The 27,855-nt window shown below is 41.1% G+C and overlaps 1 protein-coding gene across 1 annotated transcript in view; it reads left to right on the forward strand.

Annotated features, from left to right (window-relative positions):
* grk3 (G protein-coupled receptor kinase 3) overlaps positions 1-27,521 on the forward strand; it is an 80,670-nt gene extending 53,149 nt beyond the window's left edge. The window contains exons 10-21 of the mRNA XM_008280769.1: positions 880-958; positions 1,486-1,616; positions 4,463-4,557; positions 5,827-5,934; positions 8,618-8,684; positions 13,467-13,567; positions 13,951-14,017; positions 16,531-16,626; positions 19,668-19,830; positions 19,916-20,052; positions 22,365-22,478; positions 23,332-27,521. Coding sequence (XP_008278991.1) covers positions 880-958; positions 1,486-1,616; positions 4,463-4,557; positions 5,827-5,934; positions 8,618-8,684; positions 13,467-13,567; positions 13,951-14,017; positions 16,531-16,626; positions 19,668-19,830; positions 19,916-20,052; positions 22,365-22,478; positions 23,332-23,493 — 1,320 coding nt within the window. The 3' untranslated portion in view covers positions 23,494-27,521. The remainder of the gene's footprint in view (positions 1-879; positions 959-1,485; positions 1,617-4,462; positions 4,558-5,826; positions 5,935-8,617; positions 8,685-13,466; positions 13,568-13,950; positions 14,018-16,530; positions 16,627-19,667; positions 19,831-19,915; positions 20,053-22,364; positions 22,479-23,331) is intronic.
* Positions 27,522-27,855: the final 334 nt, after the last annotated feature.

Genomic DNA, 27,855 nt, shown 5'->3' on the forward strand with positions numbered 1-27,855 from the left:
CAAGACCTCACAACACTGTTAATTACAGAGATGAACGTGACAAATTTAGAGCCAAAATTGTGACCCGACAACAATATACGTGAAAATCGAACGAAACCAGGGACATGTGGATCCATGAGCCTTTGTTTTGTGTATTTGCAAAAATTTGTTCTGATTTATTGGTTTATTTTAAGTGATTCATTCATTAATTTTCTCAAGACATCTGTAACTCCCTTCACCCTGGTATCAACCAAACCAAAAGTCTCTCTCTCTCGCCTCCAACTAATTTAGAACTCCGCCACTCATCTTTTACTGGTTCTAACAAACGGCATCACATCCTCCACTGGCTCCTTGGCCATTTTAGAATCGATTGTAAGATTTTATTGATCACATTAGCCAGTTTGAAGCCTCAGATCCTTGGCTGGAGCCCTTTGGACTGTTCCAAAGTGGAGGCTGTAACCTACGACCTGCCTCAGGAGAATCAGTGGCTTCTTTAAAATCACATCTTAAAACTCATTTTTATAGACTTGCTTTTATGGGATGCTGTCTCTTTTACTCTGTGCTATGGCATTTTTTGGTGCTTGTATTATTTTATTTGATTTATCTGTGTTTATTTTATCAATTTATTTAGATTAAAATTCTGTATTTAGTGTCTTTTATTGGGTTTAAATCTATTTTTTCACTACTGTCTTTCTGTTGTAATATTGTGAATATCCTCTTTTTTGTTTGTTTGTCAGAGCACTGTTATTTTTTTTTTTAAAGAGGAGCTATATAAACAAAGTTCCGATTAATTTTCATATTGTTTCACTGTAAGTAAAGCCTACCAGGTTTAAATAAAGGTTGATTGAAGCTGGTTAATACTTCTGCCTGACTTCCCTCTGTGTGTCCATGCCTCTGTAGGACTGCCCGTTCATCGTGTGCATGACGTACGCTTTCCACACCCCCGACAAGCTCTGCTTCATCCTGGACCTCATGAACGGTAGGATCTCCCCCCCACCACCTCCCCCCACCTGCCTTAGATTAAACCTCAGCCTCATTCAGTCCATCCGAGACACAGAGATTGGATTACTCAGCTTGTCGCTGGCCGCTCAGGTCACTCCTCCCCCAGAGAGCCACAGAGTTGATGGGATTTTGACCTCGCTGATGACTGTATAAGCCTTTTCCAACATCTAACATCAACCTGCTTTGATGTTCCCTCCTCAGCGAGTTTGCGAGCCTCATCAGAGACTGCGCTCAGCGTTTCACCATCACAACCTGACTCACCTCCGATACAGTCATCACCGTACGGTGTGCAGTACTGGGCTTCGGCCTGAGCGCTGCTATAAATACGAGTGGTCAATACATGTGAGGGCTGAGACAATTGGGGCGCAGGAATAAGTGATAGAAGGCCTCCCATTGATTCTCATTTTCTCCCCCGGCAATGTTACCACAACGTGTCGATGGGTATTGATTGAGACTGAGATGCAATGAGGTCATGCACTCAGCGTTGTGTGTCTGTGTGTTCAGGAGGCGACCTGCACTACCATCTGTCTCAACACGGCGTCTTCAGTGAGAAGGAGATGCGTTTCTATGCGGCGGAAATCATCCTGGGTCTCGAGCACATGCACAACCGCTTCGTTGTCTACAGAGACCTCAAGGTGGGTCGACCTCCTCCTGACTGAGAAACACTCCTGCAGCATTTAATTAATCATACTGTCGACAAATCCCACAAAGAGGCCAACACACGCTGTTAATGATGTGTCCTGCTAACAGAGCAGAGGTACAGCTTTAGAAATAATTACTGGACCTCTGTTTTTTGCCCTTACTTTCCATTTCTTAGTGGAGCCAGACTGTGTCTGTTTCTTTGGTGGTTTCATGTAAATTCTGAAAAAAAAAGTTCCCAACTGACCTCCTCAGAATCAGCTGATTTTTATGAACAATAACTTTAGTATATTTTATGAGGCCATGCTAAATTTTATCTACCAAGTTTTGTTGGATACCAAGATTACACATCGTCACCATGTCAGAGGACGTTAACAGACCAGCAGAACAGACTGAACACTATCAGAGGAGAATCTGAAAGACTCTCAAACAAACTGGTTTGATCAATTTGATTTGTCCAAATCATTATATAGAACATGGTTCTCCATTTAACAGCCAGAAGCTACATTCACCAGTTCTAAAATATGACTGTCTTAGAAAATTGTTTTGACACAGAAGCAGAAGGCTAGAAGATGAACCTGATATCAAAATGTGGTGAAATTAAGGCCTGGTATCTACATGGTGATGTGAACCTTGAAAGTTTACCTAAGTTGCGCTTTTTGGAATTCTCTCTAGTGAATTATGAAGAAATGAATTACGCATCCAGGGTACGGATGCTTGTTTCTGTGACTCTGTCATAGATATTCAACTACTGCAGTTTTGCTGCTGAAACTTCAACTAGGATATTGATGCTTAAAGCTGTTGAGACAAATTTTGACTTTAGATTGTGACACTTAAGTAGCTGTAAAACTAATTTTGTTGCTCAAATGTGTTTTTCCTCACGGAAAGACTTTCTGATAACTGATGCTTTCAACAGAGACTTAAAGAGGACACTAACCCGATTTCCTCAGCCATGTTGTTTCAGGACTACACTCTGTTCCCCTTCAGCTGGGCTCCAGGAAACCACGTATCTGTGATAGAGCCGGGTGATCTGATGATTTGATATTTACAGTTCTACATTTGTGACATTGATTCTGAGAGTTCAGTTACTGGTTGAAGGTGAGTTGCTGCCCCAAGTGAAGGAGTTCAAGGATCTCTGGATCTTGTTTATGAGTGATGAGAAAGGCGAAGCTCTTAATTTGTGGTCTAACTTTCACCTACGGACCATGAGCTGTGGGTAGTGACCGAAGGAACGAGATACAAGCGACTGAAATGAGTTTCCTCTGTGTGGTGGCTGGGCTCAGCCTTAGAGATAGGAGTTGGAGTTTGGACATCCAGAGAGTCGCTGCTCCTTTAAAAGGAAGTAGCTGAGGTTGTTAAGCATCAGTAGGATGCCTCCTCCTGGGTGCCTGACTTTGGAGGTTTTCCTTACAACTGGTAGAGACCCGGATTACATATCTCATGTGGCCTGGGAGCGCCACATGAGATAACCACTGGAACAGGAGAATGTTGTTTGGGAGACGGATGTCCGGAGGCTTTTCTTAAGCCTCCTGCTGCCGAGACCTTACTCTGGAAAAGCGTCCACGGATGGAGGAAGATCAGTCGCTGCTAACAAGCTAGCCCCGTCCTGTCTTGTCTCCTGTTCCCTACCTCCAGGTTAGCCAGGTGGTTCTCACTGAGCTGCCAATGGACTCCAACTCCACCGTCTTGGACTGCAGTTGGTGACAGTTGTCCTCGTTCTGCTCAGAGCTGGAGGTCCGATCACACCAAAACCTGCAACAGATGGAGAACTGGTTCTTGTGTTGCTGCACCAAGCTCACCAAGGCTGCAGAGCAGAACAAGGAAACCATAAAGTCCATCCATGATGAGCTGAATGGAGTTGGAGTTAGTCTGAATGACACTGAAGAATGTCAGTGACCTGGCAGCCTGCAGGTGGGATCCATGAAACTTAACAGGGTTAGCTGGTTAGCAAAACTGAGCTTTCAAAAGAAAAAAATCCAAGTGACAGAGATATAAATCACTACTTTTGGCCGGAACTTAGAGAAAAACATTATTCATAGATTTGTGAGTTGGTCCTTCAGCCTTGACTTGAAGTGGCTTTGTGTCCAGACAGCCATATGTACAACGAATCTGATGTGATTCACCCACCTCTGATCTGTTGCGTGCAGATTTACATCATCAGTAGGAATCATTGCGCTCGGAGGTGAGGGACACAGACAGAACATACTGAAGCATATGGTTGGCCTTGAGTCTTTGTGGGATTTGTTGACAGTAATCTTACTGTTAATCTTACTGTTTCTCTTGAGAAATTAGAATATCATCAGAAATCTGAGTTTTTTTTTGGTGATCCATTAATCAAAAAGTAAATGATCCCTAATTGTGCTTGTGCTTTAAAAGGTGCTGTTTCATGCCATGTTGCCATTTTCTGAATGTTTGATGTTTGGAGTTGCACTGATCCACCAGCACGTGTCCTCAGAAGCCACAGATTCACATCAGCCATGTCCTCTGTTTTTCCTCCAATTCCCCTGTTTAGACTGGTTGCCATAATAATAGATATATTTTGCTACAACTCAGGGAACAGTTTTAGGGCTTCAATAAACAGTGCAGCAAAATGCAAATAATACTATGAGTCTGATCGTCGAAGGAGAAGAGTGCGTCACGGTTTTGCCAAACAGCGGAGGATAACCAGGACAGGAGCGTTTCTTTTGCTTCACAATCTCCTTCTGCCGAGCGGAAATTGTAGCTTAAGTCGTGAATTAGTAAGGTCTCCAGCATTGTTTCCTATGCTTATGATCTTATCCTCTGCATTCTCCATCAGTATCACCCTCTTTATCACTCTCTGCCCATGTGTGTCCTCCTTCAGCCAGCTAATATCCTGTTGGATGAACACGGTCATGTTCGTATCTCCGACCTCGGCCTGGCCTGTGATTTCTCCAAGAAGAAGCCCCACGCCAGCGTGTAAGTGCACCTATCTGTGCTAATCTCTGTTTGTGTTGGGTTTACTTCTCTAGAAGTAAAGTAAGTAAATATTACCTGTGCTGATTGCTGATACATTTAAAGAGCTTTCACACTTGTTTAGTCTCTGAGTCTCAGCAGCTGCAGCTAATTAATATTAATTGTGTAACGCGTCTGATCAAACTAAAGTCTGCACATTAATGTACGTCTTCCAAGCCACTGACTAAAGTCTGCCCAAGACAGAACTGTGTTTTTCTTTACAATTTTATTAGTTTGTAGACATTTTTTATACATTTTATTAACATTTTTAGTCATTTTTATATAGATATTTATACACTTTTTATAGGTTTGATTTTCTGTACATTTTATTTGTTTTTCAGACATTTTTTTGTACATTTTGACTTTTTTTCTATATTTTCTGTAGTTGTCCAATTTAGTACATTTTATGTTTTTAAACATTTGATCATTTTCACACATCTCTATATTTTTTTCTAACACTGCTGAAAAACTAATATATTGTACAAAATGTGTGACAAACCTAAAAAAACAACAACAACAAAAAAACAGCTGTTTTTTTGTTGTTGTTGTTGTTGTTGTTCTTTTAAGGTTTTTTTCAGCTATGTTCCTTACATTTTGTCAGTGTTTTTTAGAATTTTATGTACATTTTATTCATGTCCTGAAGACATTTTGTATATTTTATTAAATAATATTTGTATGCAGTTTGCTTTTATTAGTTTTTTTTTTTTCATATATTGCGTTTATGCTGTTCAGAAAATTTCTTGACATTTCATTTTTCAGGCATGTTTTGTAAATTTTTTCAGACATTTTCATGCATTTTATTGATGTTTTACATACATTGTTATATATTTTATTTACACTTTTCAGATATGGTTTTTCTACATTTTATTTTTCAGGCATTGCTTACTTACTTGCAAATGATAAATGCTCAACTTGACTGTCTTTGGTAGGGGATTCGAATGAATGTGATAAGTGGAGTCGAATTAAAGAGGTATCAGACTTCAACCCTGAACTGAACTGATTTGCTGTGTCGTGAGCGTCACGTTGCAGATAGCTGCCATTATTCTACAGTAAAAGCAGCCTAAATAGTATGTACAGATAAACAATTACCAGGAAATACATAGATTTTTAGAAGGATAATAAACCCATCAGTGATGAGGGTCACAGGGTTTCTTGCAGCCTGTTGCTGTAGCTGTAATTGTGGAGCGCAGCCAAGTGTGTGTTTGACGTGACGCTGTGATGTGTTTGTCGCAGCGGCACTCATGGCTACATGGCTCCAGAGGTCCTTCAGAAGGGGACGGCGTACGACAGCAGCGCCGACTGGTTCTCCTTAGGCTGCATGCTCTTCAAACTCCTCCGAGGGTAACTACTCCAGCCTCTCATCTTTTCCCTTCTTCCCCTCCTCAGCTCCTCGCTGCTGCCGTGTCCTGACTTCACGTCTGCTTTCAAAACTCTTCTGCCACTCTGAGTAAACCTCTTTGAATCTGCTTGCTCGCCTTCTGTTTGGTGTGTGTTTGATCTTGTTTGTGTGTGCAGGCCAGTGTGTGTGTGTGCATGCGTACGTGCGTGTGTTTGATCTGGAATGTGTAAATGCCAGAGGTCTGGGCCCAGTAGGTCAGAAATCAGGTGTGTGTGTGTGCGTGTGCGTTCGGCCAGAGCGAGCAGAGAAAGAGAGAAGAGCGAGCGTGACGTGTCCTTTCATTGATGTTTGGATCAGTGTGTTTGAACACTTTAAAGAGGAAGAGTGTGTTGCTCTTTAGTGAAAGGTTGGCTGCATGTTTCAACACTCAAATCTAAAATTCTCAGTCTTGGAAGTAAAACCTTTTTATGAAAGCACATTTCAGTTAGAAAGAATTTTGTTAGAAACTCTACGAGATCATTTTTTTCTCAATCAAATTAAGGTTTTAGTTCACACTGACTTTAGATGCAGCAACTCTAGTGGATTTTGGTGCAATATTGAGGTTTGTCTCAGTCCACTAAGACTGACGTTTTCCTAAAAACATGTTGCATCAAGTCTTCATGGGTTAAATGGTGCTTTTTCAGCTTTTTAGAGGAATAGTTCATCATTTTTGCAAATACAAATGTACGTATATTGATGCCACCACTGGAGCCAGGACATGGTTAGCCTAGTTTAGCATAAGACTGGAGACAGGTTCAAATAGCTATCTTGGCTCCATCTAAAGTTCACACATCTACCAATATGTCAAGAACTGTTTTTATATTTCTGTTTATGTTTCGGTTAACTAAATAAAATGGAATGCATCAATCAGTTGGGCTGCTCCCAACCAGAGAGTTCTCCACTAGACTCGTTGCGCATTTGTTATTAATTTAATAATCTAAATGCAGATTTTTTGGTAGGGGTTTGAAGAATGATTTGAGTTCAAGGGCTGAGAGAGAAATGCTATAGGTAATGTTCTGCTAAACAGTGAGATGAAAGAACCTAAAATGCACCATAGAGCTGATCCTGTAGTGAAAAGTTCTGTGGTTTTTATCACTGCGAGGGACATTTCATACATTCAGCATCGACATTTGATCATTGCTAATATTAAAATATTAACAGACATGAAGATGATTTATCTCACTCCTAGAAAAGAAGCAGATAAGTGGTTTCCTAAAGTTGCATGATTCCTTTCAGGCTTTTTTGAGTTTTGTTTCAATATAATGACGAGGTTGTTGGAGCTTCAGTGCACCTTTAGAGTAACTGTTGTTCTGCTGGAAATGAAACCTTTGTCAAGAGAGTTTCTGCAGAATAAATTCAAGCTCCACTGTAGTCCAAGCAGCACCTTTTCCCAACATAGTTATTGATTAACACCCCTGCAGCCTTCAGCAGTGTATTTTGATGTCATTTGGCCCAGACTGAGCTATTGGACCATTAAAGATGTGGTCTGTCGTTTGATCACTTCCGCTCAGTTTTGGATGTCGGATAGAGATGTTGCTCTGTCTTGAAAATATACTTGCTTGATATATGAGCTTCTGAAGGGTTGCTCACTGGAGGAGGGCTGCCTGCTCTTTCAAAAGATCAAAATGAGCTTGTCTGTGGAAATGTTTCCAGCATAACTTCTTTAGGCTCCCGTGAAAATATGTCCAATTTAGCTGCTCTGCTGCTGGGATCGCTTCCTGGCAGTCGGAGGAACGATTTGGTCCCAAACGGCTTCACTGGAGCTCTGTGAAACACTGAAAAACATTCTTTATTGTCCTTAATTGAAGCTGAAGTACAAGCAGCGGCAAAAAGGACCAAATGAATTTAATTAGAATCTTGTATATCAGTATTTAAACTGTGCATGAGCAACATGTGCATCCATTTTAACATGTAATATACAGTGAAGCTACTGTGAAATTACATAATGTAATGAAAATGCTGATAGTCCGTCGATCCTCCATTTAAGTCTTCGTATTTCTGGCCCTTTCCTTCTTTCATGTCCAATTTGGATGAAACCTCTATTTACTGAAAGAGAGAACGCTGCCAATAAAGTATGGCAGCAAAATATTATCATCCCGCTGAGCCAGTTGATGGCTAACGGAAATATTGTCGAATTTAATGAACCGAAAAGCAATCCAAATTAACCCTCTGAACTCTGAGCAGTTTCTGGGCATTTCTTTCTGCTCCTGTCACATTTTTCCTCACTTTGGACTCACTTATTACTGAAATATGAAGTCCTGCACCTCTATGGAAGCAGTACAACCGTGACTAAAAGTAAAAAAAAAAAAAAGAACTCGGTGTCTTCTGTGCTGAATGACAGTTAGAATGCTATGAATCATAAAAAAAGGGGAAAAAATCACTTTCTTTTACAAAAACTGAAAAACCTGGACTCAACATGCACTAATGTTCCTTTCAGTCTCTCTTTTTATGTCGTCTCTGCCCTGTAGAGACACAGCTTTGGCTCAACCAGGACTGTGGATGTATGAGGAGGTTAGAAAGGTGTGATCTCCAGAGTGTGTGCTGAGTTTTCCTTGTTCTTTGCTCACATCCTTGTTCCTCCCATTTCTTCACCATCCTTGTCTTTCCATTAATCTTCGGTATCTGTCTCTCTTGCCTCCTGTTTAGGCACAGTCCCTTCAGACAGCACAAGACCAAAGACAAACATGAGATTGACCGCATGACGCTCACCATGGTAAGACACGTTCACGCTACATGCACACGACAGCACATACACACATTATGAGGCATCCCTGTGCAAACACGCTGCAAAGCACGTCGGCAACATGAGCCTTTACTTAACTCTCAACACATGGGTTTGGTTCGTGTTTACCATACTGTAATTCCAAATGCACACACATGTTCGTATCCTGTGCATACGGTCCTGTGTGTGGACAAACAGCCTCAACAGAGGTTCTGGTGCCAGGTTTTCCCCGCACATCCTCGACAGAGATGAATGTCTTTGTTGTTTAAGTTTTTAGGTCATCTTTTAGTGTCTCTGCCTGCTGCCATCCAACACTCAGCTGTCTGTTTACTTTGCTGTGTCATGGGAAGATACGGGGAGATGAAGCATATGACAGAAACCTGGTGCAGATAAACTGCAGCCAAGCTGGAAAGTTAACAGTGCGCCGCCTGGGTCGAATGGATTTGTAGCCACATGGAGCGCAGGTTTACAGCTTTAGAGCTCTCTTGTGTCTTATATTTGTAGTCTTGGCCTACATTTTCTCTATGAGCACCACAGTAACAGCTGAGATCCTGCAGTGAAGTCAGATCGGGCAGAAGATGATCGAATTTGGGAAAAGTAGTGATTGTGTGCGGTTAGTTTTTGCAAATTAACCTGCAGCTCTGTGTTTGTGATTTGCATAATTGACTTGTAGAGTACAACTGTACAATGTGTGCAGGTTTTTTCAGCTGTCTTGCTGGATCAGTACCTTAAAAACATAGTCAGTGCCTCCACCTCACCCCCTCAGAGTCAGCAGATTTTTTTTTCTTGCTTCATGTAAACCTTTGTTTCCATTTCGTACTGTGTTGCATCGTACAATCATATACAGTTTGTCAGAATAACATTATCGGAAATGAAATGTTCATTGCTCTTTTGGAGGAAAACTAATCATTTAGATTCATCTGTAAAATAGTTGTTGATGGCAGCTGTAAACCTAATGTCCTAACAGGCTGGAGTTTGTCAAACATGCACAAACAGTTCAACAAGTAATTCAGAAAACAGATCAACTGTCTATGTCACAACTGCTCAGACTCAATATCACCTACTATTCCACAATTTTAGGAATGCTGCTAAAAAAAATTACGGCTTTTCATCTGAGTTTCTGCCTTTTAGGTCTCATTAAACATAAAATTAAGCATTCTTTTTATCAGAAAAATATAAACTATAAATGCTGTGAGAAAGTCAGCCTGCAAGTTGCTCTTTGGAATTAAACAATTTCTACTGAATGGTACGGACACATTTGGGTCCTTACAACGACAGAAATGGGTCATTTCATGAAAAGTCAATTGGTGCCCGTCTGTATTAAAAAACTGACACAGGAGGAATCATGGCAAGAAGATGAGCCTGGTATCAAAATGTAGGTACAAAGGAGATCTTTCATTTGCTATCACTTGTTTTGACCAACCAGTTATCTCACATGGTGATATGTCCCTTGAAGGCTTACCCAAAATGCACTTTCTAAAGTTTTCTCCAGTGAATTATCAGAAAACAGATAAGACATCCTGATACTGATGATCAGAAAACTTATTTTGTCTTAAATTGTGACACCTGGAGTGGATATAAAGTTGATTTGGTTGCAGTTTTCAAAAGTGTTTTTCATCTCCTAAAATTTAAAGTGTCTTTCTCCTGTACTTTTAAATTTATGAGGCTCAAAAATTCTGAAAAAAAACTACACAAATTCAAAAGCATGAATTTTTGACCCACCTCATATGTACTTCAAGGGCCTGAGAACATTTGTAGTTTAAAGGTAAAATTTTGCATGGAGTCATTAAATATACTAAAGTTACAGCACATGTAAAATCATCTGATCCTGAGGAGGTCAGGTGAGAACTTTTTTCAGTGAATGACCGTTACAAGGTTTGATTCTCAGACAGTCTGACAGTAAAACAACTCTGCAGTACATTTATTGTGTTAGTGTCTGTTGGAGGAATATGCTGCTGAGCCAGATTCAGCAATGAATTTGGCATGAATGGTGCCCATTGAGCCCACCCAGCGACATATCTGCTCCCACCCACCTCTTTCTCCTCCTCAAGACCAAGCCAGAGTTCTGCAAAGGCGACATGTTGTGTATGAGCAGTTGTAAAGTGAGTTTTCAGTGCCGCTCTGCTCATCTCCTGTCTGCCAGCAGCAGCCGTTTGTCCATCACGATGGAACCCGTCCAAATCTCTGTGTTTTGTCGGGACGTGAAGATGTTGAAAAGGTTAGCTGCCCCTCTCCCTCACACGCACAGGCCCTGTTTGCCTGAGCAGGACCTCTAAACAGAGAAAGTATGATCTTTCATATCACAATAAATCCAGATTAGGATTTTAATCCAGCCACTTAATCTGGTTTATCCCCTTAATCCTTGTGTGTGTGTGTGTGTGTGTGTGTGTGTGTGTGTGTGTGTGTGTGTGTGTGTGTGTGTGTGTGTGTGTGCGTGCGTGTGCACGTGTGCACGTGTGTGTGTGTGCGCGCATACGTTGGAGAGCCAGAGAGAGGGGGAAAGGCTGCGATTCAGCCCCGAACAGGCTAAAAATACTGCTCTATATGTCTTAGTGTTTATTAAAGGTGATGAATGGTTTCATTACATAAACACGATGGAAGCAGACAGCAGAGAGAAGGCTGAGCAGCAGAGGCAGCAGGAGATGGATGGAACAGATCCCGATAGATGGCACTTCTGTTCGCTTGAAACATCCACGAAGCAGCTGAGCAAAGCCCGTCACTGAAAAAAAAAAAGAGAAAAGGGACGAAGGCTGACTTGTGCTGTAGCAGAGGTTGTCACACCTCCCGAGAGGGGGGGGGTCCAAGTTAAAGATACTGCATGAGGTGAAAAGGACAAAAGCACCTGGAAGTTAGTTTGGCTGCTGATTTGTCCCATTTTTCAACACGACCCAGAGCTCTAGAACAACTTTTTACCTTAGTTGCACTGCTGTCTTTAACTTTTTTATTTAGGTGAATTCAAACTTTTTTACTTTCAAAAACATATTGTTTGAGTATTTTTGAGCTATAAAAAAATCATCGTTTGGTTCGTTTTCATCAGGATGATCTGGGAGTTGAAGTTAAAATAGGAGCTCTTTGTTGCTATATTATGAGCAGTGCTATGTTTTAGAATCATTTCTGACTCTCTGACACTGCAAACTGTTGGAACATTGCAGCCATGCTTTTGGTTACACTCTGTCCAATAATTATGTCTCAGTGTTACTCACAGGTTGAGACATTATGGTGGTGGGTGGTGGTATAATCGACATGTGTGCAGAGACTCATGCAGTTTAGAGGTAGACAGTGTAACCCAGCGTAACCAATGTCATTTGTCGATGTTCTCTAAATCCCTCACATGTAGACTATCGCTGTGCACTCCAATTTGCTGATGTCCATCAACGCCTGACATGCCTCAGTAGATGCTGCTAGTCAGCTGTGCATGGAGAAGCCTCTAGTCTCCGCTCAGTTACTGCAGCACAGCATTGAGAGCTAACACAGCTGTGAGACCAAAAATGTGTTTAAAAAGAGTGAAATAAGACGTTCTAATGTCAGATTTACCTAAAACCATGTGATTTTATCTGCCTGTTGGGCTGCCCAGAGACACACAGACAGGCCTGCTAAATGTTAGTAGCACCTGTTCAGTTGCACCTTAAAGATTTTTGGTTGTATGTGTGACTGAAAACTGCTTGAAAGGTATATATTGTACATCCATCACAAATGAACTGCTAGAAATCCTAGAAATAACTGCAGAACCTGCCTAAAAATCAACAGCCAATCAGTCAGACGAAAGCTTTTTTTGTTGCTGATTTCTGGAAATGTGAACAAATAGCATATGTTTACAGAATGTTCCATTGACATGCAACTTATTCAATCCACACACAGACATGCATTAGTCCTGTGTTAACTCCTTAAATTGTTAAAGGACGGACAAGGTCTCTGTAAGGACTGGGCACAGTGTCTGAAAGGTTTTATAGTAAAAGGTGTAGATGATGTTGGATCCATTTTCAAAATGGTGATTTTGTTGTTGGATCAGACATCCCCCATTTTCCATCCATAAATGTCTCACTTTTATTGTGTTGAGTGTCCATGTTAAAGAATGGATTGTTTTAAAGTGATGTTTATTTTTGCCTCGCTATTTGAAAAGATCTACTTTTTTAAACCCTAAAAAAAAAGAAAGAAAGATCATGATCTTCAACGTCCACCACAAATGAGCAGCCTCAGGTCTACTTAGAAGTCCTGGTAAAAACATGCTTCCTATGACTGCAGAAGTTGCTTAAGAATAGTCTTGTTTTAAGATTTTCTTCAGTATTACAGTGACCCTATAATACCTACCTGTACATGCATGGTAGTGCTGCAAATGGAAAGAGCTTATGGCTAATTCGGCGTACTTTAATTGTTGTAAGGTTTCTTCTTTACTAAAGTGCGACTAAATATCGGCTTCCTCTCAAGCAACATCTGTTTACATCCACCAAACCTAATTATTGGAACTGTCACTCAGATTAAGTAAGATAATGAGTAATAGAAGTAAAAATCTATAAAAATGAACCTGTTTCATGTTGCATTATTAATATTTACTGACATTAGTGAGCATCAGAGCGCTCCAATGACATGCTGTCCATTACAGCCATACACACTGAGCTATTAGTGCTGGGCTGCTGTCTAAACAGTGAGGATGTAGACGTATGGTGTTAGTTTTGTCTGGGGAGGGGTATCTGTACTGTCGTAAAAGGTGTGAATGATTAATTTTCAAACCCCCGTTGTCACTCTGACTCCCCCTCCTCCCTCTTCTCCCGGCAGAATGTGGAGCTGCCAGACTCTTTCACTGCAGAGCTCAAAGATCTCCTGGAGGGGCTGCTGCAGAGAGACGTCTCCAAGCGGCTGGGCTGCCAGGGCCGAGGGTACGACGTACAAACAGAACTTCACATTAACCCCCATCTCATGTCCACAGGCGTGCAAATGAATTCATCAGTCAGATGAGCTTAGCTAGACTTGCTCATTAAGGCTGGAAACGCTGGGTGGTGTAGTTTGCGGCCCAGTGGAGGCGAATAGAGGCCGACATCAAGTGATCCGATAGAAGCCGAGTTCATAAGTAATTTCATCAGCGCTGTCGTTTTGCATCAGCGTATGACTAAAGCAGAGTGATGGATCACTGTCTGTGCAGACTAAATAGTATGATGATGAGTGTGGAGTACTGCGGCCAACACTGCCACCTAGTGCTCAATTGTATAGTTAGTAAGAGATGGTCCCTCTGAGTCTTTGTGTCTGTCTGTCACACATGCAGAGCCCCAGAGGTGAAGGAGCATCAGTTTTTCAAAGGCATCGACTGGCAGCAGGTGTACCTGCAGAAGGTGAGCCAGCTTTATTCCTTCATCAATCCCCTTTTGTTCTTTGTTGTTTTAGGAGCGGGTTATTGTGGTCTGACGCCAGAAGGCGGGTGGTTTGTTTTTAAGGTTTTTTCACTAATTTGCAAAATGATCGATCTGGTTTGATGCATATGATGCAGCAGAATTGATCTTTACAAGACTTTGTGCATTATTAACTGTTGTTGGTGTTGTCTTTGATTGTAATTGAACGCAAAATTTTATCACAAAAAAATCTGTGTTTTCTAAAAAGCATGTCTTGATGTACTTTAAAAAATCAGTGACTTGAAGAAAAGTATTTTTTGGATTGTTTTCTCGATAAACTGTTTGGTCTATAAAATGTCACAAAGTGAGAAGAATCATTAAAGGGAAATGTTAAACTGATATATATGTATAACCAACATGATCAGTGGTTGAAGAAAAATGGTATTTAAGTAATTTTCTTTAGTATAAGCACAAACAAAGTGCTGTCCTCAGAAGTTCTCAGTACAGAAGTATTACTATTAAAACTAAACTCTTTCTGCAGTAACATCTCCCTGTGACTGATACAGTTATTACATTTAAAATTTTTAGATTGTTTAAACTGTTGCATGATTGTATAAACAGCCTTTTGCTGATTTATATACAGTCAACCTGAGGGTTGGGTCCCTCCAGAGGGTCACCAGATAAACTTTAGGGGTCCTGAGATGATTAATGGGAGAGAAAAGTAGATCCACATATATATGTATTCATTTTGGGAATTAGTTTTGTTGTTAAACATTCGATAATTTAACCTGCTTGGAGCTTGATTGAGAAGAAGCATATGTTGGGGAGACCTGCTAACAAATTATAGATATTCAAAGTGTGAAAGAAGGTCCCAGACCCTGACATTTTTGTAAGAAGCTACAAGCAAAATGTTTGTGAAGTAGCTGGTCTAGTCATAACAGTGTTAAAGTTTTACACTATCATGCTTTTTAATGTTAATACCATTTCATTTAAAAAAAAAAAAAAAAAAAAAAAAATCATGTTTGGCTGCAAGGTGGCGCAGTTAGTAGCACTGTTGCCTCGCAGCAAGAAGGTTGCCGGTTCGCGTCCCGGTGGGGGCACCGGAATCTTTCTGCGTGGAGTCTACATGTTCTCCCCGTGCAGCGTGGGTTCTCTCCGGGTTCTCCGGCTTCCTCCCACACAGTCCAAAAGCATGTTGAGGTTAATTGGTGATTCTAAATTGTCCGTAGGTGTGAATGTGAGTGTGCTTGGTTGTCTGTCTCTAAGTGTGGCCCTGCGATAGACTGGCGACCTGTCCAGGGTGTCCCCTGCCTTCGCCCTAAGTCGGCTGGGATAGGCTCCAGCCCCCCCGCGACCCTAGTGAGGATCAAGCGATGTATAGATAATGGATGGATGTTTGGCACCATGTCTTTATTAAGTACCTTTATTAGATTATGTTAAATTGCTTGGTCAGAATAATATGACAAATGTTGATCAGTGTTTCCCAAAACTCAAGATGACAAATGTCTTGTTTTGTCCATAATCCAAAGATTGATTCCGTTGTATCAGTGGTTTTCCTGATGTTGCTGCACTTCTTACTCAATCTGAATGATTTTTGCTGCACTTGTGTTGCATATTCAAATTTACTGGGTCAGAAACTGTCTCTACATACAAGTCATGTGCACTAAGGCTGCTACTTCACAAGAATAACTCACATTTGAAGAACAATTGAGGGTTAAAACATAACCAAAACCACTGTTGCTTCTTAAAAAGGCAGCAATCAAGCACCCACACATGCTGCTTCACCGTTCACTGACAGCAACAGGTTGACAGAATGACAGTTCATTTTATAAACGTGCCCCTCCCCCCAGTGGCTTGTAACACGTCAGATATTTAATTTTTTCCACACTACAAGTACTTGAGTGATTTAAGCTGAGTGCATTCAGTCCATTCTGTAGCTTCCAGGATGTTTGTGTCATTCAGTTGTGGGCAGCCGCTCCCACTGGTTTCCAATCAGTGAAAATAAACTCACTGGAATCTTGAGATCATTCTGGAAGCAGCATCAATTATTTAGTCCTTGTTCTTGTCTTCAGAGTAACATTATGAGCTGTATGCAACATCCACAGGCACAGTAAAAAAATATTGGCAGCTCTAATTGAACTGGTTTCAATCACTGATGCTAACTGACGATAAATCCTATAAAGAGACAATATAGACATTACGATGGTAGATCTGTAAGCTTTTTGTTTGAAAATGTGTTTCCAGTTAAAAGCAACATTAAGATCTTTTATCCGCTTATTTGTGGCTCTCGGATCAGGTCAAGTCCTGGCTCTCTGTTTAAAGCTGCACTGGATGGAGCCACATTAGTCATTAGTCCACTGCAGTTACTGTTGCCATGGTTACCCCATCACTTGAGGGAAACACAGCTACGGGACCGTCACCTTGTTGTTTCGCTCACACTCTGTTTCTGCCACTTGTTCCTCATTTCTTCCATCACTGTACCTCTCTGAACACCTTCTCTGTTCTCCCTCCTCCAGTACTCTCCTCCTTTAATCCCTCCCAGGGGAGAGGTGAACGCTGCAGATGCTTTCGACATTGGCTCCTTTGATGAGGAGGACACCAAGGGCATCAAGGTAAAACAAACTCTCGCACATTCACATGCTGCATTTGGTAGCCTCTTATCTTTAACTAAAGGAGCCGTCTGAGCATCCGTCATTCTAAATAGGTGTTTACTGTCCAATAGGAGATGCCTCAACGTATTCATAACCTAAACATGTGTGTTTCAGTGTAAGTGACTCGTACATCTGCAGATCTTGACAATGCCATGAATTCAGTTCCCTCACAACAAATGCTTTATATTGTATCTAAAGTTTTTCAATTTCATTTGCAATTCTTGTAGATTTTTATTCTCAAGTATGTCCAATTTCCCTCAAACTAACTGACCAAGAACTTTGCCAGCAGTAAAAGCTTCTCCAGTTCATCGTGATATTTCCAAGGTTAAAGAAATTAGTCCCTGATGTATGAATAGCACCAACGTCCCTGTAAACATCAGGACTTCATCTCTGTCAGTCCCTGGTAACTGGTGATGCTCCTAATAACTAATTTCCCTGTTTGAATTTAGACCCATCTAAAAATAAGTCAGTCAAAATTGAGCCGAAGTTATTCAAAAAGGTTAAAAATTGCCTGAAAGAATATTTAAGAGCTATTTGGAACTGTCATTTACAAACTTTAATAATCAGGTAGGCGGCTGAGGTATGTGGCAGTGAATATGAATCTGAAAATAGATTCTTTTCATTGTCTAATGAATTGTTTCATATTTTCTTTGTTAATGAATTAGTTTTAGAAGATGACCATATTTCACAAAATTTCTGAAATAGGTGAAAATTGTCCATCAATGTTTCACAAAGCTCAATTGACAAATGCCTTGTTTTGTCCACAACTAAAGATACTCAGTTCACTGTCATAGAGGAGAAAAGAAACCAGAAAACATTCACATTAAGGATCAACAATCAGAGGATTATTTTCTTAAAAAAAAAAAAACAACAACAGTTAACTAACCATCAAAATAGTTGGTAATTAATGTAAAAGTCAACAACTACTCTGTTATTTGCTGCAGCTTTAGTGGGAATGTTGCCTATGAGTCTACTAAACATGACGACAACTTGCGAACAGAACGTCCACATGTCTGGGATGCTGACTGCGGTTACTCATCGCTCTGGTCCAGTGATTATCTGCCAGTTTGTTCTGACTCAGCCGACAAACAACCTTGTTTCCATTTTTCACGATGAAAATACTGACAAACCACGCTGGTTCTACCAGATGCCATCTGTCCCACTTTTACCTTGCTGGTGTACAACATTGGGCTTTGGCTCAGAGAGAGGGAGGCTGCTGTTTGCTCACATTGTAGCACCTTGTCAACAATAATATGGATATGTTGCAAAACAAACTATTTCCTCTGCGATGGGTCTCTCATCCAAAGGGCGTCTTAGGCCACTTAAACAGATTTGTCAAATGCCTTCTAAAGTGCAGCTTTTTAAAAACTCTGTTTATTTCTGTAGACATGTTTAATGAAGCGTTTGGTCCACAGCATCCACAGTTTTAAGGCCATGCAAACAATGAAATGACAGAATGTTAGAGTGTTTGTAGCTGTTTTTATGTTCTGGAGTGTACGGGAAGGTTTAAGATAATAAAAGCTCCAACTCAAAACCTATTTATTTTTACTTGTTTAACTAAAAGAAACTTTTCAACATTAACCATAAGTATTGATTGGCTGTTACCTGTAACCAATCAGATAGTGCCGTGGGCAGGACACCACAGACAGAGGCAGCAGAAAATAAATTAATTTAGTTTTGGGGAATTTCTTTAAACAGTGGTACCAATAATGAGAAGAAAGTTGAATACGGGAGCCAATAATTGCTCAGACGAGTAATCTGTCAACCCTTGATTTAGATGAAGCTACGACTTACTCAATAGCTGAAGCATTTTGGTGATTTAAATGTTGTTGAATCAATAATCCAAATCCTATATGATTCTGACAAGGACCGTTCTGCATAATGAGCACTTAGTTTTTTTGTTACTAATACTTTCAGACTATGATGCCGCTTGGCTTCAGTGAAGGATCTAAATTTTCCTTCCACGGCCAGTTTTCTGCTTGTGATTGTCTTGAGTGCTGCAGCTTCCTCCTTCATTAACGTTAATGTGGCTGCAGGTAGCATTTATTTGTCCTCTGGTGCTCCGGCGCCGAGAAATAAAAGACAGCAGCGTTAGTTTACATTTCCCCAGATGGTGCTCGCCATTAACACAGGAGTAATAATGGAAATAACTGCCGTATAGTAAATGTTGGCGTGTATAGCTCTGCTCCCCCGACATAAATCCAACTGGCACAAATACACAAGATGTAAAGAGATTGTAAATATTACTGCAGCATCTACTCTCAGTGGCGGGTGTTGTATTACTGAGAGCTGGGTTTAATATTCAGCCTTATTCATATAAATGGGGAGGATGAAACATTAGAAACTCCATCACACACAAACTGCAGCCTCCAAAATGACCATAAAGTTGTATCAACCTCTCTCTGAGCAAAACCTGAACATTATAATCTTCGAGATTTATTGCAGAGCTGTTGTATTAGACTGCACAGGTTTGTATCTAATAAACTGAAAAGTGAGACTAAATGAGGTATAAAGCCTCATGTTTATTTATTTGTTTATTTTTTTGTAAAACTACAAGAAAATGCCGAATTCAGGCAGATTTAGGAGCTGATATGTAAAAGCATACACATTTATCATGTGTTAGGCTTTAACCCTCTGAACAACAAGTAGTTTCTGGGTGTTTTTTTTTTTTTCTTGTCACATTTTTTTATTACAATGTAAAAGTCCTGCACCCCTGTAGATTTTTTTTTAAATGTACACAGATGTTACCAACACTGATGTGTTCTAAAAGAAATTCTTTTAAAAGGAATGCTTGGACATTTTGTTAAATGCTCATTTTTGTTCTCTTGATGAAAAGTTTGATCTCATATCTGTATGTAAACACTCGAGTCGGAGCAGGATATTCAAACTCCAGAGGAAACAGCCTATTTGTAACCATCGTGCTCTCTCACTGAGGAACCCAGAGCTCATTAGCCAAAAAGTTTAAGTGTCATTACTAAACATCCTGCTCCCTCTTCCTGCAGCTGCTGGACAGTGACCAGGAGCTCTACAAGAACTTTCCTCTGGTCATATCAGAGCGCTGGCAGCAAGAGGTGGCAGAGACGGTGTACGAGGCCGTCAACTCAGACACGGACAAGAACGAGGCTCGCAAGAGGGCTAAAAACAAGCAGCTGGGCCATGAAGAGGGTAAAGATCCCAGCCGCACCGAAACTCAACCAGACAAACAGACATCCGGCTGCAGGTTCTCTAACTGTGTGTCTCTCTCTTTAAGACTACGCCTCCGGGAAGGACTGCATCATGCATGGCTACATGCTGAAGCTGGGCAACCCCTTCCTCACTCAATGGCAACGCCGATACTTCTATCTGTTCCCCAACCGTGTGGAGTGGAGGGGGGAGGGCGAGTCGCGGGTGAGACAGCCTCACAGCGCACACACCAAAAAAATCACTTTTACCAAACGGTCATTAAGGGTGTAACGGTACAAAATATGAGGGACCAGTGTGTTTTTAGTACAGCAAATACAACATCATGAACTTCTTTTTAATATACACTGGTTCACTGAACAGACTGTGGCTGTTCTTTAAAACGTCTGTCAGTACGACTACGACTGGCTGCAACCTGTTAACGTAGAAGTACAATTCATAAATTAAATAATTAAAAAATGCAATAGCTTTCAGCTTCACACTAAGACTGCAATATAAACAGTCTCTCTAATTAAAAAGACATAATATCCATAAAATAACTGTCAGAAGCTCTGCACTGGTCAGTCAGAGAGCAACAGCAGATGTTGGATCAGTTGTGAATGACTGTAGCTGCTGTTTGTTATAAAGAGCTGCTGGGATTTGCTGGTTGGAAATCAGATAAGAGGAAACTTGGTAGCTGGAGCTGGACTACTTTCAGTATGTGTTTAAAACCAGCAACAGTGTGGTTCTATATCTGCTGCAGTGTTTGTTTTCTCTTTGGTTTGGTCTGAATTGTTGCTGCTTAGTCAGGTGATGTCTCAAATGAGTCACCAAATTCAGCATACAACCAGCTGCTGATCGCTAATCGGTCACAGTTGAGCAATGCTAGCATGTAGCTTCATCTGATCCACCGTCTTTGTCTGTGATGTTCCCAAACAGCAGACTTTAATAAACCCAACATGTCAGTATGAATCCGTGTACCGTTCCACCTCTAACATTCATGTGTCAGTCTGATGTGTGTCTGTATGAACTGTCTGTCTGTCTATCTGTCCTGACTCCGCACTGAAGGAGAAGTGGCTAAAACATTTTAAAAAGCAGAGAGATGGGGTGAGTGTTAACACCAGATCCAGGTCCCTGCTATGTCCTCAGCGTCCCAGCTGCATAGAGCTGTAGTCCACCTCCCCGCTTCACACTTAGTAGCGCGTCTCAGTGTTTCCAGCCTCCTCAGACTGCTGCTGTTAAGACAGACAACACAAAGAGGCGTTCAAGTGCAGGAGCTTGGCTTCACGCTGGGTTAAGACCACGCTGTCTGTTTTGTTTAGCTGGGTTTCCATAACACATTTTGTTGAACAAGTATCGCATTAGAAAAAGGATCATTCAATATAAAATCTGAGATGTCCGAGATGTGTCGTCTTTTATCATTCGTGGGATAACAGCATCAGTTGTTAAGCCTAAAATAAACAGCTGTGAAAGAGATTGGGAGTGAAGAACTGAAATGAAACTACTCCTGAAGGAGCCTCACACATTTTCTTTGAGATTACAAACCTGGCGTTTCAGAGCCTGCAAATAAGCAACAAGTTTAAACTGTCTCACCTGTGTCACAGATAGTAATGGAGAGCAATGTTTTCATGCATGACTTTACACATATACTGCTTGCTCTGTGTCTAGTTTGGTACTTTAGATTCAACATCGTGCTGTCTGTAGTGGTACAGAGCTGTAAAATGTTAGTTTTTCTTTCCAGCACCCAACGTCTTTAAGCTCAGGCTGTTTTTATGTTGACAGTCACTGACCGTCCATAAAGATGAACAAACTCTCCCTGATGTCACTGAAGAACATTTTAATGCTCAGTATGGTGGCTCATCACCTCACTGAGGTGCTTTATGTTGTTTTTGTCTTAAATTTGTCACCCGTCTGTATTTATTCTGGTTTGATCTGAGCATGAAGGTGGAAATGTCTGCAAAAAGAGCAGCTTGGCAGCAACAAATGTTAGATTTCAGCTCTGACACCAGTGTTTACGTTCTGTTTGAAATTCCACAGACACATCAATAAATTACTGGAAGACTTTTTAGGTTGAGACTGTTCTCCCTGAGATATGTTAGCTGCAAAGATGGCCAGTGGGTACTACTCCTAAAACGTGGGAGCAAATTACTAGCAAATAGGCATTATTTGGATAAATTGATCTCATATTGAAACTTTGTGCCTGAAAATATCCAAAAGGGCTCCCATAACAAAGGTTTTCTGCATAGACACATTTTTGGTGCCCCCAAAATCAGTTTTAGCTAGCCCCCAAGGAAAACCTTCAGCACCAAAATGATAAGAGTTGATGATACGTCCCTGAATAACCACTGGATCTAAATGAAAACCCCCTCAGGTAGCTGCACAGTACTTTGAGGGAGGCATCACCTGCACAGCTCTGCAGAAACCACTGGTCACTGGACTGGAAGTAAATTTAGTAGCAGCAGTTCATGAGCTTAGCCTTGATTCTTCATTATGTGTTTCCTGACCTCGGCCCGTTTCTGATCGGTCAATTCTGTTCACAGCAAAACCTGCTGACGATGGAGCAGATTGTGACGGTGGAAGAAACGCAGATAAAAGACAAGAAGTGCATCCTGCTGCGCATCAAAGGAGGGAAACAGTTTGTGCTGCAGTGTGAGGTACAAACGCTGTGTTTTTATTCAACCTCTGAACTTTAGGCAGTTCTCTTCACTCATTTATCAATTCGATACAAAGTCCTGCTCCTCTATGGAAAAAGCACAATGATATGAAAACATGGCCTCTGATAACACACGTGTAAATGAGATAAATTAAACGTGGAAAAACAGGGATTTTGATCAAATATTGCAATTTTAAGCTGATTTTCTCTTGTCTCTCTTTTTTAAAGCATGCTTTTCAAACCTATTGACAAGTTTGGGGGTTCAAAGAGTAAAACTTTGGCTTTGCTCAATGTGTCCTTTTTTATCTCTTGTGTGTGTAAAATCTGACAAACTGTGCAGCATATTTGGTTATTTTTGCATACAGAATGTAGTGAGACAACAGTACAATCACATTTCTGGGAGGCAGATTTGTACACTATGACTAGAAAATGTGTGATTCAAGGTTCAAGAGTTTGTATTTGTCACACGTTCATATATGGGCAGTAAAATGCAAAGTGACTGTTCCACATGGCTGCTCAATAAATAAGACATTCCTTAAATATAGAACAAGTCAGAAAACTGGTGTTGCAGAAGTAATCTCACTTGTTTTAATAACCTAAATGGTAAATGATTTAAATCAGACAGCAGGTCCTTATTTTTTCAATGGAAAAGAGATTTTTTTTTAAAAAAAACACTAATTCTTTCTGTTTTTACAGTTTCTGGTTGTTAAATAGTGGGGGTTTGGAGATTTTTCAAAATAACTCATGCCTTTCAACTCCACCCTGGGGTTTCAGGGATTAGAGAGTGAATTCTTAAACCTGGTGTTTGAGATAAAACGAGCAGCTGACCCCTCTCTCGTGTCTTCTGCCTGCAGAGCGATCCGGAGTTTGTGCAGTGGAAGAAGGAGCTGACCGAGGCGTTCACAGAAGCCCAGAAGCTGCTGCGTCGCGCCCCCAAAGTGATCGGGAAGGGCCGGGCCGGAGTGGTGGAGCTCTCCAAACCTCCCCTCACACACCGCAACAGCAACGGCCTGTGAACACACACCCGCACACACAAACACACAAGCACACACGTATACAAACACACACACACACACACACACACACCTCGACACACACACACTGCATCCCTCCTCATCGAGACGTTCACCCCGACATCGTCCCACCCACCCCTTCGACGCCTCGCAGTGTGTGTACGGACCACCAGCCTCTGATGACGACGCACACCTCACGATGACCAATCAGATTACTTCATTTAGTTTTGTTTTGTTTTTTTTTTTTTTTCATCCATGGGACCCCGCCAGTTACTGAGAGGACGAAGAAACATTCAGGAGGATTCAGCATGTGAAGAACCTCTGCATGAATGTGATGCCTGGTCCTCTCAATACCCCCCACCACAACCACCACCACCACCTCGCTCTGTTTGGAGGTGTCCTCTCTCGGATCGCTGTGAAGCACAGCAGCCCGATCCGATCAGCTTTACTGTTGGCCAGCGAGGAGGAGGAGTAGGAAGGAGTAGGAAATCCCTCTCTCCTCCACCTTCCTTTCTGTGAGGTGATGCAGATGAGACCAGGCTCTTGCGTAGAATGTAAAAACACACATTTAAACCAATGATAACAAATAATAATAAAAAAAAAAAGAAAGAAAAAAAAAAGAGGCTGCTCGACTGGTTCTCCTCATCCCTCTCTGCAACCATTCCTCCCAGACGTGCGTTAAGTGCCAACACATGTATTTTACTTGAGTCACCTGAGCGGCCGGGAGGAGCTGCTCCGGTGGCGGACGTCACCCCCGGACACTCGGAGGGCGTCGGCGGTTGATCATTCCAATGCAGAAAACAGGAAGGACCCTCTCAGATTGGCTCTTGTGCAGCCAGTTGCCATAGAGACTGAGATTCCATTGGCTGACAGACAGCAGCCGGTTGCTATGGGAACCATGACGACCAGTGTACCCAAGGGGATCGGTAACCACGGGCGATGGTATTGTGTATGAAGGCTGCACTTGCAGAAAAAGAGGCGAAGTGACTCTTGAGTGTATATAAGCAACCCTTTCTCTGTGCATCTCCAGTGTTTTAGTCCAGTGTGTTTGCATTATCGGGGACTTCTGTCTGCCTGTTCGTGATTCTGTCCTCGCTTTCAGGGGAGGGAAGAAGAAGACGCAGAGGAGGCGTGAGGCGGGGTGGGTGTTGGGGTGTGGACAGGCAAGAGTCTGACAGCTTTCAATCACTCGCAGCACTGCATTACCTCAGTTGGGACTGTGTCGGTTTGAAGAACCTCTTTAAGGGCCAAACGTTGCGCTCTGCAGCAATTCGTTGTTGCGTTCGCACACAATCATCCCCGCAGGTTTACACTTTGACTCAGCTGTTGGAGGACAATGAAGAGGACGAGCTGAAGCTAATTAAAGGAAAAATCCACCCTCAAACACAGCTAGCTATCGCTTTTACACATGATCTGTCATGTTAAAGGCATGTCAGGTGTTTATATATTGTTTGTTTTGTTATGAAGGGTTTCAAATTTTCTAGTTTTTGCACTCATTCCAGCCTGTAGAGAGCGATCAGTTGAGTTTCCATTGAGGAAAAAAAAAAAAAAACGGAAGGAAGTTGCAAATGCTTATTCAAAATGCAATTTTCACTGCCATTCTTCTCACTGATTAATCTGCCAATTATTTTCTTAACTGTTTGGTGTATAAATGTTTTTTTTTTTTTTTCAACCAAATGTCCCGAAATATTTAGTTTCCAATCAGACAGGACACATCAGGCATCAAATCTTTGAAAAGCTGCAGCAGGGGACTTGAGTTGACACTTTTGCTTCAAAAATGACAAGCTGTTAATTAATAATTAGCTAAAGTCATGCCATTCCCTCGCATTCTGGGCTTGTAGACAGTCAAAGCAGAGTCCTGAGCAGATCCAGCATCTAAATCACATCTCCACATCTGGAGTTTGAAGTGAGCAGTTTTTGACTTTTTAAAATAAAATTAGGTTAGTAAGACTATCAGAAAATACTGTGGCCGTAAACGCGCAGCCTCTCCGTATCTGAACCGGTTTTACCATAAATTAAAATATATCCTTTTTTAAAATGTTGCCAACATTGTTCTTGTAGTTTGCCTATTGTGTGCTGACACAGTGCACTGTTCTAATCAAGGATTTTATTTCATTTCTGCTGCTTCTTTAACATCTTCTGCAGCCCAGAGGGAGAGCACAGACGTGTACTGCTGCTACACCAGAAAAACAGAATTAATATCATGTTATGACGTGAGAATATCTTGTTATAACGTGAAAACATCTCATTATAAGCTAAAAACTACTCGTTATAACATGAAAACATCTTATGTCAAAACATCTCTTGTTATAGTGTGGTACTGATGTTTTTTTAATACTTTTTCTGGTGTGGGAACAAAATACTTCTGTGGTAGAGCTGCTTACTGTTATTTCAAAAACAGCTCATTAAGAAATTAACTGAAGAAAATTATAAACGTGGCTGCTGTGGCAAGTTGTGAATGTGGAAGTCTTTGGACCAGAACCTCTGCACTTTGACTTTGGCTCTGCATCAGCTCATCACTGTGGAGTTTGACTTATAGAGTTTTGACTTCACTCCTCAGCTGGAAGCAGCGCTCAGAATGATGAAAGCACATCGACGGCATGAATCACAGCGTGCGTTCGTGTCCTGTCAAGTGTTTCAGGGTGGAGTTTTCCTCGAGGTCTTTTCACGATGTTATGTCTTTATTTTTCCTGAATGTGACGCAGCTCAGACGAGGTGTACCGTTCTTATGGTCGGGGCTTTTGCGCTCCGAGTTTAACAGAAGGACAGGAAGTCGCACAAAGTTAAAGGACACGCAGTCGAGGAGGAGCAAACAGTTTGTTGTTCATAAATTTCAGGGCTTTTATTTCTCATGCAGTACAGTGTCCTTGTCTGTGATGTCCATGCATTTCCAGAGCTGTGATGTGTGACCTTCAGTAGGAAAAAGGTTGATAGGGGTGCATCGTGATTGTTTTTTTTTTTGTTTGTTTTTTCTTTGTAGCCTTTACCAGTCAGGGGGAGATATTATCGTCTTATAGAGAAATGTTGTCACCTCTCAAGGTGTCTTTTATTTTTGTAAACCAAAATGGTTTTTATTGTTTTCATTATGTTGTTGCACCTTTTTAGCCCGATGTAATAGTTGTTAAATGTGCCAAATAACTGTTGCTGATCGAGTGGAACCAATGGGAAGCCTCCTTTTTCTGAACCTTCGACCCTTCGGACTCAATCAGCTCAAAATCACACACACTCGAGTTCCCCACGCGAGAACTCTGCAGCGGCGGAAGTTTTGAAGGGTACAAAACTGTGACCAAACGTTTAGCCGCCGGTGTGTGTGCGACTCGGAGACAAACACCATCCAGCTCTGTGTACTAAAAAGTTTCCTTTCACACTGTATGTATGTCATGTGAGCGTGTGAGCCTCATTATCGCTATCCATTTTTATTTTTACACACAGATTCTCTTTGCTCAGACACACAATTTTAAAAAGGATGGCATATAGGAAAAAAAAAATCTAAGTATATAAATATATGTGTATATGAAATGACAAAATGCTCTAGGTTTATTTAAAAGATTTAATGTAGAAAACAAAATGAAATTGTTGCGGGGAGGTCAGGGGTTTTGATGTGAGTATAATTGTTTGTGGTGAAGACTTCAGCTCAAATCTTGCACATAAAGACTTATTAGAGATATCGTACTTGCGAATTCCAGATGACTATTTTTGTTCGGACTCTTTGCTCTTTCATATTTATTGCGTGAGCGGGGAGCTGCCTCGCTGCCTCCACGCTGTAGAAAATCCTCCGGTTTACACCCATCAGAAGCTCTCTTTTTGTTTTTCATACGCCACAGACAAACACAGATACTACTGGCTTTGGGTTATTGAAATTAAGGTCATGATAATACTGATATATAATTGATAATATTATTCAGTGATTATTATAAAAATTTATTTTATTTCAATGATTTTTTTTGTTTTGTTTTTTGAGACAGGTAGGAAGTTGCGTGTTGGACTGCTTGTAAAAACAGTTCATGAATAAAAATCCTTTTTCCGTGTTGCCTCCTGTCACGTTTCATTTACTTTTTGGTGAATGTTTCAGTCACATGACCACTGAAGTTTGATGAAATCATCTAAAACACTTTATGGTCAGCTTGTTTTGTTTGTTTTTTATGAAATGGCTGCTGAGTAGCTAGAGGTCGCACTCTGACAAAACTATTCAAACTTAAAGTCCACTTCCTTCATATTTTGGGGGGGGGGTTTGAGCTACATCATTTCTGGAACAATACAATTATAACCTTTTCATGCTTTACTTGAAGCCTTTTAATACTTTTGACTTTTGCTACTTCAGGTGGCTTAGGGTTCAAACATGAGCCTCGAAGTTCATTTGGTGAT

The sequence above is a fragment of the Stegastes partitus genome, unplaced genomic scaffold (assembly GCF_000690725.1).
Source record: "Stegastes partitus isolate 25-593 unplaced genomic scaffold, Stegastes_partitus-1.0.2 Scaffold209, whole genome shotgun sequence".
In the NCBI taxonomy this organism is placed as follows: Eukaryota; Metazoa; Chordata; class Actinopteri; family Pomacentridae; genus Stegastes; species Stegastes partitus.